The 13451-nt window shown below is 45.3% G+C and overlaps 1 protein-coding gene across 3 annotated transcripts in view; it reads right to left on the bottom strand.

Annotated features, from left to right (window-relative positions):
* Window positions 1–2372: 2372 nt before the first annotated feature.
* Window positions 2373–13451, bottom strand: part of UNC119 (unc-119 lipid binding chaperone) — a 56117-nt gene continuing 45038 nt past the window's right edge. For all 3 annotated transcript variants that reach the window (XM_077294367.1, XM_077294365.1, XM_077294366.1), the window contains 2 exons: window positions 4867–5039; window positions 2373–3734 (listed from right to left, as the gene is read on the bottom strand). In XM_077294367.1, the coding sequence (XP_077150482.1) occupies window positions 3622–3734; window positions 4867–5039 (286 nt within the window). In that variant the 3' untranslated portion in view covers window positions 2373–3621. The remainder of the gene's footprint in view (window positions 3735–4866; window positions 5040–13451) is intronic.

The following is a 13451-nucleotide window of genomic DNA, read 5'->3' as shown; positions in this document are numbered from 1 at the left end:
TGTATGTATGCGGGTATTCTTTTTTTCTTTTAAATACTAAACAGAAATCAACAAGGCCCCTTTGATTCCATCTGAAACTAGAATGTATACGATCAGAATTCTGTTTGTCCGTTTTAAACTCAACAAACAAACTGATTAGTAAAATCGACAAGTGAACGCAGCCGAAAGAACTTGGTGTGGATAAGCAGTTTAACAGCTTTTTATTCAGGTTCTCATTTCCTTTAGGGGAGACCAAATAACATTATTCACTTTGTTCTAGAAAGCATCACGTTTGACTCCTATCAACTCATTTGAGAAAAAAAAAAAAGTTATTGGCCATAAACACCTTCGTCTGCAATCTTCATTCTTTTCCAGACTCTGTAATATGTAGTTTGCAGCCTGATCTAAGTTTCAGATTCTTCTTTCCTGTGGGAGTGTTCCTCCCTGTAATACATGCTGGATTTGAGCTCCAAGTGTATATTTAGAATGGCTGCGGTCTTCATTTGCTTTAATATATACAGTATGAACACCTTACACATTTCCTTTCCATATGCATTCCTCCTCGTCAATTTGCCATAAAACTTAACATACGGTACTTTCCCATCTGTCCACTGCAGGTTTGTGTAGAACACCTTCTTCCTATAGCTAATATTGCGAGAGGACAGGGGGGAGAAAGTTGTTAGAAAGACGAGCTTCAGCGGATTTGTATATTTTTTGCAGAGCATTCAGCTTGATAAAGAACATCCAGACACTATGCAGACGTATCATGTAGAAATTGTTAATTTTTAATGAATATTTTTTTTTAGAAAGTTACTTACTTTGCATTTAAGAAGCAAATGATTAATAAAAAAAAAAAAAAAAGTGGAGATGAGCAGCACATTGATCCATTTTTTTTTTTTATCCAGAGCACATACATTTTGTTCATTCATGGTAGTGTTTGATGGAGTGAAAGATTATAGAATATACTGAAATGAATGGATTCTACCAGATCAGTGAGTCTGTATGATGATGCACAGTAGCTATTACAAAACAAGCTAAAGAACATGGGTTTCTAAGTTCCGACATCGGACGGTAGTACATTTTGCATTTCTACCAGAAAAGAACCTAAGACAAGGTGCAGAATGTATTTGTCATTATAGGAATAGACACTAACATCTTTACTTAAAAAAAACCCCAAAAAAACCCCCAAACATCTGTGACAGACAGAGAACTTATTCTACAATGCAGGAGCTGGTTTTAGAAGTTGTCACTTTTTCTAGTAGTATTGTATTATAGCCAAACAGTCAGGAGCCAAAGCCCTGAACAAAATGGAATAAAACCAAAAAAAGAAAGGCTACTGATAAAAAGGGGGATGAACAATAGGATCAACAGATTTGGAATGTTTCGGAATTTTCTGAAGGTGACCATACCCAGCAGATCAAAGTTTATAAAAACAAACCAAAGTCAGGTGGCATTTAGCCGGGAACATTTAGCTGACCAATTACATATCTTCATCATTCAAAAAGAAGTCGGCCAAGTTTGAACTTTTCATCTAATAGTCACTGGTAGTTGAGTATACATGGGTCACTTGTCGATACACAAACCATGGTCCCTGAAAGAACACCCCACAGGGTAAGAGGCCATGTTTAATGAATGCTCGCTTATACTTCTAGAACAAATGTCACTTGTGGCATCGACTTAGGGTACCGTCTCACAGTGGCACTTTGGTCGCTACGACGGCACGATCCGTGACGTTCCAGCGATATACTTATGATCTCGCTGTGTGACACGCTACTGCGATCAGGGACCCCGCTGACAATCGTACGTCGTAGCAGATCGTTTGAAACTTTCTTTCGTCGTCAAGTGTCCCGCTGTGGCGGCATGAACGCAGCGTGTAACAAAGGTGTGCACGATATGACATGCCCGTACAACTGTCCCGTACGACTTCTACATCGCAAATACGTCATGAAATTATCGCTCCAGCGCCGTGCATTGCGAAGTGTGACCGCAGTCTACGACGCTGGCGCGATAATGGAGCGACGCTGGAGCGTCACGGATCGTGCCGTCGTAGCGAACAAAGTGCCACTGTGAGACGGTACCTTAACTCATCTACTGCCCAATATTATCTGAAATACGTGTCGACGCAACAATTGATTCATTCAAAGTTTGTTCAACCGTCTTCTATCTAAAGTGTATGGCCACCTTATTAACCTTACATAGTCAAAGAACATTGTCAGATGAAATCACACCTGAGAGACAAGTAAAATTACTTAAAGTCTAATTATACTATTTAGTCACATCAAATCATGTGACATTGTCCACCTCCTGATCAGCGACACTGTACCACACGGTGATACAGAACATTCTAGAGAGAAACCAGAGTTACTTCCGTAACACTGGCATCCTGAGGCCCACCAAATTTACATCAATTCAACCGGTGTAACACATATACAATATACAGACAGTCAAGTATTAGACAGGTCAACAGACTTCGGGTTCAGCATTATACTGGAGATCTCATACAATTCAATATACTGTGTTATGTACATTGTATTATACAGGCATATTCATTACACATACAATGTATGCAGATTACCTCCTCACATAAAAGAAAGAACGCACCACACGTATCCTCTGGCTGAAAGTGTATTCATCAGTGTCCATTAATTAGGTGACATCATTAATCATTGCTTATGTCACCAATACCTGGTGAACGGAGCGTACATAATGGAACAAGTCCCCTTCCACACAACGAGGGCACTACATCGTCTTGTTCTTGTACCAGTGCGAGTGCCAACACATGCATCCTCCTATTCATATCACTAGTCTACCCACTAGCATTTATTTTTCCCACTCAAAAATATATTCTGCCCACAGAGCTGGTTGATATGTTTTTTTTGTGTTTTCCTCCCTCTTTCTTCATATTTGCACAGTGTTAGAATTTTTTTTTATTTATTGAGTTTTACAGTGACAGGAAACTTTGTACCAAGCCTGGCTGTTATTTTCGAAAAAAAAAACCTGCAATATTTAATTGTACTTTTACATTGAATGAACACTAACAAGTGCAAGCCTACGAGGAAGAACAGATTCAATCTTTGGCTTGGATTTCCTTAACAACGGTCTGGTCCAAGCCGACACATCACATCATGACTTCTTGCGTGTTTTTCATTTTTTAATAAATACATAGAGGAAAACTTCTGTCCCACGGGAACGATCAATCCCAAGACAACATGCCCAATTGAGATGACAAAGACCAGTCCTACGACAATCTTGGAATGGTGTTTAATAATAGTCCTTGATCCAGGAGGACACCCGTTAGTTGAACAGGACACAGGTGTTTGTTTTTGTTTTTTTAAACTATTCACATCATTGAGTTTATCACCACATTCTTGTTGACGGCATTCACATCACTATGAAGGCGTCCATACCAAAGGTGGAGCGTTAGTAAGGTTCTTGCATTTCAGTGTGCTAGACGGCTCGGGGAGAGGAGGGACAGATATGGATGCAGTCAGAGAACTTCTATTGGCAAACGATCTTGTTGCTTGGGTTGGTTTCCTACATGAAATCGTGGACGATCCCTTACATAACTGCTAAAGGGGAAGGGGATTGTTTTCAATGCTTCAATTTTTTGCTTTTTTTTTTGTGTGTTTTAGACAAGCAGGATCAAGGGCCCCCACTATATGAATAATCTGCCTTGTTGTGCATCACTAACTTGTTGTCCACAAAGTAGAAACTGTCTGATTGTGTCTCATAGGGATGGATGATCATTTCACGAACTGCAAAATATATAAAAATAAAAGACACAAAAATAAAAGAGTAAGACAAATAACCGGAAAAAGCTCAGAATGTCTCGCATCACAAAAAAATATAAAAATAAGGAGGGGGGGGGGGGGGACAAGGCATATAAAAGTGTTTTATGACTTAATTTAGAGAGGGATAAAATAATAAATGGCAATTTAGTCACACAAGCCAAAATAAAACAGCGGGTTATTGCTCTATATGCCTTGGAAAGTCTGGTTATAACATGATACTTATTAAATAATAACAATAAGGATGGGGCACATTGTGAAATTAGTAGAGAAGGGGAGATGTGATCAGAAGCCATGTAATTAACTATATTATACTGAAAGAGTAGTAGATTACTTCTAGGAGCTGTGGATGGAACATCAACAAGTGCATCGAAAGGTTTTTGTTTTAGGGTAGATATAAAATAGTAAACTAGATAGAAAAATAATGACATAGAAACCCATACTATGGGGTCTGTGTCATCATCTGTGTCATTATTCCCAGCAACATAGGCCAAAAAAAGTTCTCGAAAAATCAAAGTAGCCAAGCCACTTCTTGAAATAATTTAGATTCTACTGCCAAACTAATAAATCTATAGTTTTAAGTTACTGAATAATTTATATAGAGATTGTCTTGTCTAATACATAGTGGTTATAGGGGCACTTTAGCTTTTACATAATGAAGTATTCTACGCACATAATTGGAGGTTGGTGAACGAGGCACAAGGCATGGAATGACACCACTATAAAATACAGTTGATAAGTGTGTCCTTTCTTATCAAAAGTCTCAGCCTTCTGGTAAGCATTGGATCTAGAACACTATACAAACTAAACATGGTAAAATATGCTCATCTTGTTCTGATATTTTGAGTAAGGCCGGTGTCACACTTGCAACTGCAATGCGAGAAACTCGCCTCAATACCCGGCACTGCCACCGGCACTCGGGACCGGAGTGTGCGGCTACATGTATTTCTATGCAGCTGATCACTCTGGTCCGAACCGCCAGCAGCAGTGCTGAGTACTGAGGCGAGAAACTTGTGCAAGTTTCTCGCATTGCAGTTGCAAGTGTGACACCGGCCTAATTTGAAGGTTTGCGTGTACAAGGTGGTGAAGCAATACTCACTGAGGTCTTCTGAAAGTTGTGGGAATTCGTAGATATGTTCACATGTGTTTTTACTGCTGGGAATGCAAAACCCAAACTCAAAGTCAAAACTTTTCAAAAGCTGGTCCCGAAAATAATGTCTCTCAATCATTCGGAAGTTATTTATAGGTTTATCACCGACTGTAAATTCAACCCTGGAGAGGGGAAAAAACAAGGGAAGTGGGGATGACAAATATTAGGTGCATAATTAGAGGCACTTTTGGTGTAGGTGTTCCTGCACTGGAAATCTCTGGGACAGAGAAAACTACAAAGGGGGCCACTTCACAATCACAGATCCTACAAATTGTGTGGAGATGATACCATAGTATATTACAACATTGCATAACTTTTCAATTCACAAAAAATAAGACTCAAAAGGGAGAACCTGTTGCTTGCTCAAAAAAAAAAACAAAACAGGAGTTAAAGGTCTTGTTAAAATCCCTGAGCTCTCCCGATCCTGGAGGAGCTCTTTTCCGTTCTTCATTGCAGAGATATTCACATTTGTTTCTCCCGGAGAGCATTATGAAATCTCGGCTTTGCAGTCCAATTGGATGTTTCTTCTGTTTTTTGGGGGGACGTGATTTGACTTCTCCCTCACAGACACTGCCCAACACAGTTCGGCAGCTCGTCTAGCAGTCTCAGAAGCTGTCGAGCTGTGATTGGAAGGATCTGGGATGGAGAGGTAAAAGTGTACACCCCCAGAGAAGATGGAAGAACCGCCCAGTTGGACAGCAAAGCAGAGATTTCACATACAGAACTTAAAGTCAATAGGAATCTCTCTTCAAATGAACAACCCAGGGCAAAATGGAAGAGTAGAAGAATTTTGATGCCAGGGATTTTTACAAGGCATTTTAGTTTTTAAGCAAGTGACAGGTCTTTAAAATAGATCTTGTAACCAGGTCAAAAATGCCCAGTTTTTTGCTCTTAATTTATACCCGCTGCTTCCTTGAGGCTTTTTGTTTTTAATTTAAATCAAATAAAAAGGATTAAAAAGATATAGGCATTTATAATTAGTGATCATTTTTAGAGGTCTTTACGAAGTGGGCGTTGCTCATAGAGTAATAACAGAAGTTTAGTACCCATCCCCAGGGAGCCCTGTGAGTAAGGGTATGTGCACACGTCCGGATTTCTTGCAGAAATTTCCTGAAGAAAACCGGAAATTTTCTGCAAGAAATCCGCATTTTTTTTTTTGCGTTTTTTTAGCATTCTGCAAGCGTAATTAGCTTGCAGAATGCTAAAGTTTTCCAAGCGATCTGTAGCATTGCTTGGAAAACTGACTGACAAGTTGGTCACACTTGTCAAACATACTGTTTGACAAGTGTGACCAACTTTTTACTATAGATGCTGCTTTTGCAGCATCTATAGTAAAAGATAGAATGTTTAAAAATAATAAAAAAAATAAAAAAAAATGCTTATACTCACCCGCAGACAGCTGATCTCCTCACCGGCGTCCGTTCCGTATAGATGGTGTGTGCACGCAGGACCTTCCATGACGTCGCGGTCACGTGAGCGGTCACATGACCGCTCACAACCAATCACAAGACAGTGACGTCATCACAGGTCCTTCACCGCACACCAGCTACAGGAACCGAAGCGGCAGCATGCAGCTGAGAGGCGGGAAGACATCGAAGGTGAGTATAGGACTATTTTTTATTTTAATTCTTATTTTTTGACCACTTATATGGTGCCCAGTCCGTGGAGGAGAGTCTCCTCTCCTCCACCCTGGGTACCAACCGCACATAATCTGCTTACTTCCCGCATGGTGGGCACAGCCCCGTGCGGGAAGTAAGCAGATCAATGGACTCCTAGGTGTGCGGAATCCCCTGCAATTCCGCATTTTAATGAACATGTTGCTTTTTTTTCCCGCGATGCGATTTTTTCGTGGAAAAAGGCTACATTTGCACAAAAAATGCGGAATACACTGAAAATAATGGGAGGCATATGTTAGCGTTTTTTTCGCGTTTTTATAGCGAAAAAACGCGAAAAAAAACGCGAAAAAAGGAGATTTTTGTGTACTCACCGTAAAATCTTTTTCTCCGAGCCACTCATTGGGGGACACAGGACCATGGGCGTTATGCTGCTGCCACTAGGAGGACACTAAGTAAACAGAAAGATTAACTCCTCCTCTGCAGTATACACCCCTTCACTGGATACAATCTCAACCAGTTCGGTAGTAAAGCAGTAGGAGCATGAACAAAGACAACTATGTCAAAACCAAAGAAGTAACAACAAGCCAAAACAGGCTAACAGGGTGGGTGCTGTGTCCCCCAATGAGTGGCTCGGAGAAAAAGATTTTACGGTGAGTACACAAAAATCTCCTTTTCTCCTACGCCTCATTGGGGGACACAGGACCATGGGACGTACAAAAGCAGTCCCTGGGTGGGGAGCAATATGCTAATACCCCATGTACCACCAGCTTACTGAGGTACCGTTGTGTGCAGAATGCGCCTGCCGAGGGCAGCGTCTGCCGAAGCCTGAGTATGGATGAGGTGGTGCTTCGTGAAAGTATGCAGACTGGACCAAGTCGTAGCTTTACAAGCTGATGTGCGGACGCCTGGTGCCGAATGGCCCAAGAAGCACCGACCGACCGGGTGGAATGCGCCTTAATCCCAGCTGGGACAGGAGTGTTCCTGACACGATAGGATTCCTGAATAGCGGAACAAATCTACTTGGCTAGAGTGGCCTTTGAGGCAGGTAGACCCTTCCTATGTCCCTCCGGAAGCACGAAGAGGACATCCGACTTACGGAAGGGAGCCGTGCGAGATATGCACCTCCGAAGAGCTCTAACCAGATCCAGAGTATGGAGAGCTTTCTCGATACAATGAGTAGGTGCAGGACAGAAAGACGGCAAGACAATGTCCTCGGGAGAGGTTCTCAAAACCACCTTGTCTGGGTGAAAATTCAGAAAAGGGGGGGGGGTCGGCAAGAGAGAGCCGCCAACTCAGAAACTCTCCTAATTGACGTAATTGCCACTAGAAAGACCACCTTCGATGAGAGGAGGGTGAGAGAGATGTCCTGCAATGGTTCGAAAGAGGCCTCCTGAAGAACTCCAAGAACCAAGTTAAGATCCCATGACGCCAAAGGCATTCTATAAGGAGGGACCACCCGGGAGACTCCTTGGATGAACGTCTTAACCGGCAGTCTGGAAGCGATCCTTCGTTGGAATAGAACAGACAAGGCGGACACTTGTCCCTTGAGCGAGCTTAGGGCAAGGCCTGACTCTAAACTTGATTGGAGAAACTCCAGAATGGATGGAATGGAAAAGACTAAGGGCAAACGTCTATGGGTATTGCACTATGAAAAGAAGATACGCCAGGTGCGATGATAAATGCGCATGGATACAGGATTCCTAGCGCGAATCATGGTAGAAGAAACCCCCGGAGAGAATCCGGCTTGGGCTAAAATCCAGGATTCAACGGCCACGCCGTCAAAGACAGGGCCCCAGAGTTCTGGTGGCAAATCGGGCCCTGGAAGAGAAGGTCCGTGCGATCTGGAAGGCGCCAGGGGGTGTCGGCGACCATTTGGACGAGTTCCGCGTACCATGCTCGGCGCGGCCAGTCGGGCGCGACGAGAATCACCGGTCTCCCCTCTGCTCTGATCTTTTTGATGACTCTCGGAAGCAGAGGAAGGGGCGGAAAAATGTATGGCAGCTGGAACGGATGCCACGACAGAACCAGGGCATCTGCCCCGATCGCGCGAGGATCGTGGGAACGGGCAATGAACTGGGGAACCTGGTTGTTGAACCTCAAGGTCATGAGATCCACATCCGGCGTCAGCCAGCGAAGGCAAATCTGCTGGAAGACTTCCGGATGGAGGGACCACTCGCCCGAAGCAAGACTTTGGCGACTGAGGAAGTCAGCTTCCCAATTCTCCACGCCCGGTATGTGGATCGCCGATATGAGCGAGTGATTGGTCTCTGCCAAGCGCAGGATGTGGGAGACTTCGCGCATGGCTGCTGCGCCGCGGGTTCCCCCTTGTGGGTTGATGTACGCCACGGCTGTGGCGTTGTCAGATTGAATTCTGATGGGATGACCTGCGAGAAGGTGGTGAAAGTTGTGTAAAGCGAGAATGATCAATCAAATTTCCAGGATATTGATTGGGAGACGTGACTCTCTCGTGGACCAACGACCCTGTGCCGTGTGGTGAATAAAAACTGCACCCCAGCCAAAAAAGGCTGGCATCGGTAGTCACCACTAACCAGCGCACAGGAAGAAAGGATTTCCCTTGGTTCAAGGAAGACTGTAGTGTCCACCACCTGAGGGTCTGCCTGACCTGTGGGGGTAGATGAAAGCGACGGTCGAGAGAAACCAGGCTTCTGTCCCAGGCTAAAAGGAGCGCCTGTTGCAAGGGATGGGGATGGCACTGCGCAAACAGAATGGCTTCCATCGCCGCAACCATTTTCCAGAGGATGCGCATCGCAAAGCGAATGGAGTGAGGGACTGGGCGGAAGAGCCTGCGCGCTCCCTGTTGTAAGGATAGAACCTTCTCTGGAGGGAGAATGACTAGCCCGCGGGAAGAGTTCAAAATCATGCCCAGGAAGCAGATTTGCTGGGCCGGCACTGGAGATGATTTCTCGAAGTTGATCTTACAACCCAGGCGAGAAAGAGAATCCACGGTGATGCTCACCGACTCCTCGCAGGCAGACTGGGACGGACCTTTGATTAATAGGTCGTCCAGATATGGCAGAACTACCACTCCCCGAGCGTGAACAATGGCCATGACAGCCGCCATGACCTTTGTGAAGACTCTGGGGGCGGTGGCAAGTCCGAAGGGCAAGGCCACAAACTGGAAGTGTTCTTCTTGGGCTGCGAAGAGCAGGAACTGCTGATGAGAGGGAAAAATTGGGATGTGTAGATAGGCATCTTTGATGTCTATGGATGCAAGGAACTCTCCTTTTTCCAGGGACGCGACAACGGAACAGAGGGAGTCCATCCTGAAGTGTCGGACCCGTACGAATTTGTTTTAGCAGTTTGAGATCCAGTATGGGCCTTAGAGTCCCGTCCTTCTTTAGGACCACGAAAAGGTTGGAGTAAAACCCCGTGAACCTTTGGTCTCGAGGGACTGGAGTGATGACACAGTCCTTTTGAAGCGCCTGTATGGCGTGAAGAAAAAGTCGATTTTGTATCTGGAAGACACGAGCTCTCTGACCCACTCGTCGTGAACGACCGAGAGCCACTGTTGACGGAACAAAAGAAGGCGTCAGCCTACTTTGTCGGTGTCCGCCGGACACGCCAACGAGTCATTGAGAAGGTTTAAGGGATGCGGACGGCTCAGGGGCAGACGGCCTGGGTCCGGGTTTCCAGGAACGGTTTGGTCTGTATGAGACCTGGGAAGTTCTGTTGTCCCGACGTCCCGAACCAGGGGAAGAGGACGACAAACTGGAGTTGTTACGAAATGACCGGAATTGAAACTGCTGCTGATTCCGAAAGGGCCGGGCCGGTTTTTGCTGGGGAAGAAATTCACTTTTTTTTTTTTTTTTTCGTAGCGTCAGAAATGATTTGGTCTAGGTTTTCCCCCAAATAAACGACCCGCTTGGTAAGGAAGAGAGGTCAGCGACTTTTTGGAAGCAGAGTCTGCTCACCAATCGCGGAGCCATAGGGCCCCCCCGATGGAAATTGCGTTAGCAGCCGCTTGCGCTGCGCAATTAGCTGCATCTATGGAGGCGCTAACAACAAAATCTCCGGCCTGAGCTAACTGGTTAGCTAGTCTGGCCGTCTCTGGGGGAAGATTACTGCCGTGGACGGTAAAGGTCAACACCTCAGCCCAGGCCACCATTGCCTTAGCTACCCAGGAAGCTGCAAAGGATGCAAGGACGGCTGCTCCTGAGACTTCAAAGACTGAGCGAGCCAAATAATCAATCTGGCGGTCAGAAGAGTTTTTGACTGATGAATCGTCTGACAGAGAGAAGATTGTTTTGGATGCAAGCCGCGACACGGCAGGATCCAGAAGGAGAAAGTAGTAAGCCCTTCACCAGATCCCTTGAGAAAGGATATTTAGCTTCCGTGGCTTTTTGAGCCGTAAAGCGCTTTTCTGGGTGCTCCCTGTGTTTTGGATAATATCCTGAAACTCAGGGTGATTAGCAAATATCTTTTGGACGCGTTTTCCTGAGAGGAAGCAGATTCATCGTCCACCATTAATGCCTGACCAATAGAGGAGTCTTGGGTTAAAGATTCCTCCGACTCATATATTGAGCCCTGTATGCTGCGACCCTCAGGGGAGGGGGAGCGAGAAGATGAGCTTGCAGAAGCTGAAGCTCGAGCGTGTATGGGAGATGGGGAAAGGGTCCTTTTCCTGGAACCCCGGGAGTCCCGTACAACGGTGCGCCCCCTGTGGTCGGACAGCCCCGCGCCGTTACCAGATTCCGTCGCAGCCGACAGAGGTGAATTCTGGTTTAAGGAGGACCCCGGAAAGAGTCCAATGCCTTGACCAAGGATTCCACTGAACGTGTGCGGCCCACTCAGGAGACGACATAGGAAGTGGCGGCAGAAGGCGGCTGCGCACTGGCCAGGTCACAGTTCTGGCACAAGGGGGTACCGTGGGCACTTGGCAAAGCAGACTTGCAAGTGGCACAAATGGTAAAAAATACAGTGTGCTTTTTGTCCTCTTTTTTTTTTTTGCGTCCATAGATTGAGACATAGTGAATGTCTATCTCCGATAAACCGCAGTAGCAGTTATGTGAGCAGGGAAGGGGTTAAGCTTTTCCCTATGTAGCGGAGCAGCTTACCCACGGTCCTGAACTGGTGTCCCCAGGGAGGAAGAGAGGGAGGTAGCGTTTTCGGCTGTATTTCCCTGCAGCAGTGGAGTCCCAAGATGGCGCCCGAGATTTGCAGGGCTCTTCTCATTCAAAACGAGAAGCGCCTGAACAGTGGGCGGGGCTCCGGCGTGGGCGGGGTTTTTGAACTGCGGCCTAGTCCGGCTGGAGAAGCCGGGGACTAAATTAGTGGAGCCGGCCGGCGAAGCGCTCTGGCGGCCGCGACGCCGCGCCTAACGATCGTCGCTGGCATCTAGCCAGCGGTACCTCTCCCCAGGGACCCGGACCGCTTCTTCCCACGCCGGCAGCGTGAGGAAGATAGTACTCACCGAAGGAGGGACCACCTCCAGCTCAAAATCGATCCTCCCTGTGTCGGGGGACGGAGAGCCTCCTGAAGCATGCTTGCCTTCTCAGGGGACTTACAGCTGTGCCTGCCGCATGGAGATTTTGCAGGGTTCTTCTGCGCCTGCCACAGGGGGCTTACGGCTACTGTGGGGACTACGAGACGCCAAGATGAGGGCTTGAGTGCGGTGGAGCCCGGGAGATGCACATAAGAGGTATACTCCATGTGCTCGCCATCTTACAGGGGGGAGAGCGGGACCGTATAGGAACCGTCGCCCTAGCGTACATTAGGCGTGCCCCAAACGTCGCAGGAGAGGTACGGGGAGATATACTCGCCGTGCTCGCCTGTTGATGGTTCGGGGGAGAGCGGACCCTATTAAAAAAGGAACCCGTCGCCCCCTTCACTCCGTTAAGTAAAAAATTAAAAATTTACAGAAAACTAAAAGCTTTAAAATAAAAATTAAAATAAGAAAGTTGGGGCCTGAAAACAGACCCAAGTGCCTCCTACAGACACTAAGCAAGAACTGGTTGAGATTGTATCCAGTGAAGGGGTGTATACTGCAGAGGAGGAGTTAATCTTTCTGTTTACTTAGTGTCCTCCTAGTGGCAGCAGCATAACACCCATGGTCCTGTGTCCCCCAATGAGGCGTAGGAGAAATACTGAACGTGTGCACATGGCCTAACACTCCCCTGATAAAGACCATAAGAATTAGCACCAAACAACAAACTAAAAGGTTTATATCACTGTTGTTTTTTTTTTGTTTTGTTTTTTTTTAAATCAACCATTGGTTCCAAATACTCAGTGAAGCAAGAAGGATATAAAAGATGAGCAAAACAGCCCACATTTTGTTTTCACCTGCTGATACCGGGCAAACCCTTTGAGAAAAAGTGACAACTTTATCTATCGAACCAGTTTAGATAATTAGTGGACGACATACTTAGCAACCTAAAGTAAGACCGTGTACTTGCTGTTCTGAACACAATACCTAATAAGGCACAGACCTGGATATTTCTATGGCCATTTATGGGAAGGCTCTGTCTGAAAACTAGAACACAAACCACTAAATAGAGTGAATTTGTTTTTTAGAATTTTTTTTTGAATTTGGAAGAGAGTCTGTTCATACACGATTTTGACAAAGTACAGTTTGATATTTTCTTTTTCATCCATAAGGATTGCAGAAATAATTTCTATGGGACAATTATAAATAAAAACGACCCAAAAAGAACCCGGACTTTAAAAATAAAGTTTGCTGGCATTTTCCAAAAGAAATGCAAGTTGATTATTTCTGGGGTTCATGTTTTAGCATAGTTTTTTTTATTTTGTATTACTACAAGTCTTTCTTGTTTTTCTGTACTTTAGCTTTTGTGACCAGTCTTGTGGGTTTTATTTTTTTATCTAATTTAAATTAGGACTTGTCAGTTATCTTTACAGTCAAGGAACTCCTGCAGTTTTATGTGGCTATTGATTAGAACT

This window comes from Ranitomeya variabilis, chromosome 3 (genome assembly GCF_051348905.1).
Source record: "Ranitomeya variabilis isolate aRanVar5 chromosome 3, aRanVar5.hap1, whole genome shotgun sequence".
Classification (NCBI taxonomy): Eukaryota; Metazoa; Chordata; class Amphibia; order Anura; family Dendrobatidae; genus Ranitomeya; species Ranitomeya variabilis.
Note: the sequence above shows the minus strand (reverse complement) of the source record. Positions and strands in the feature narration are given on the sequence as shown.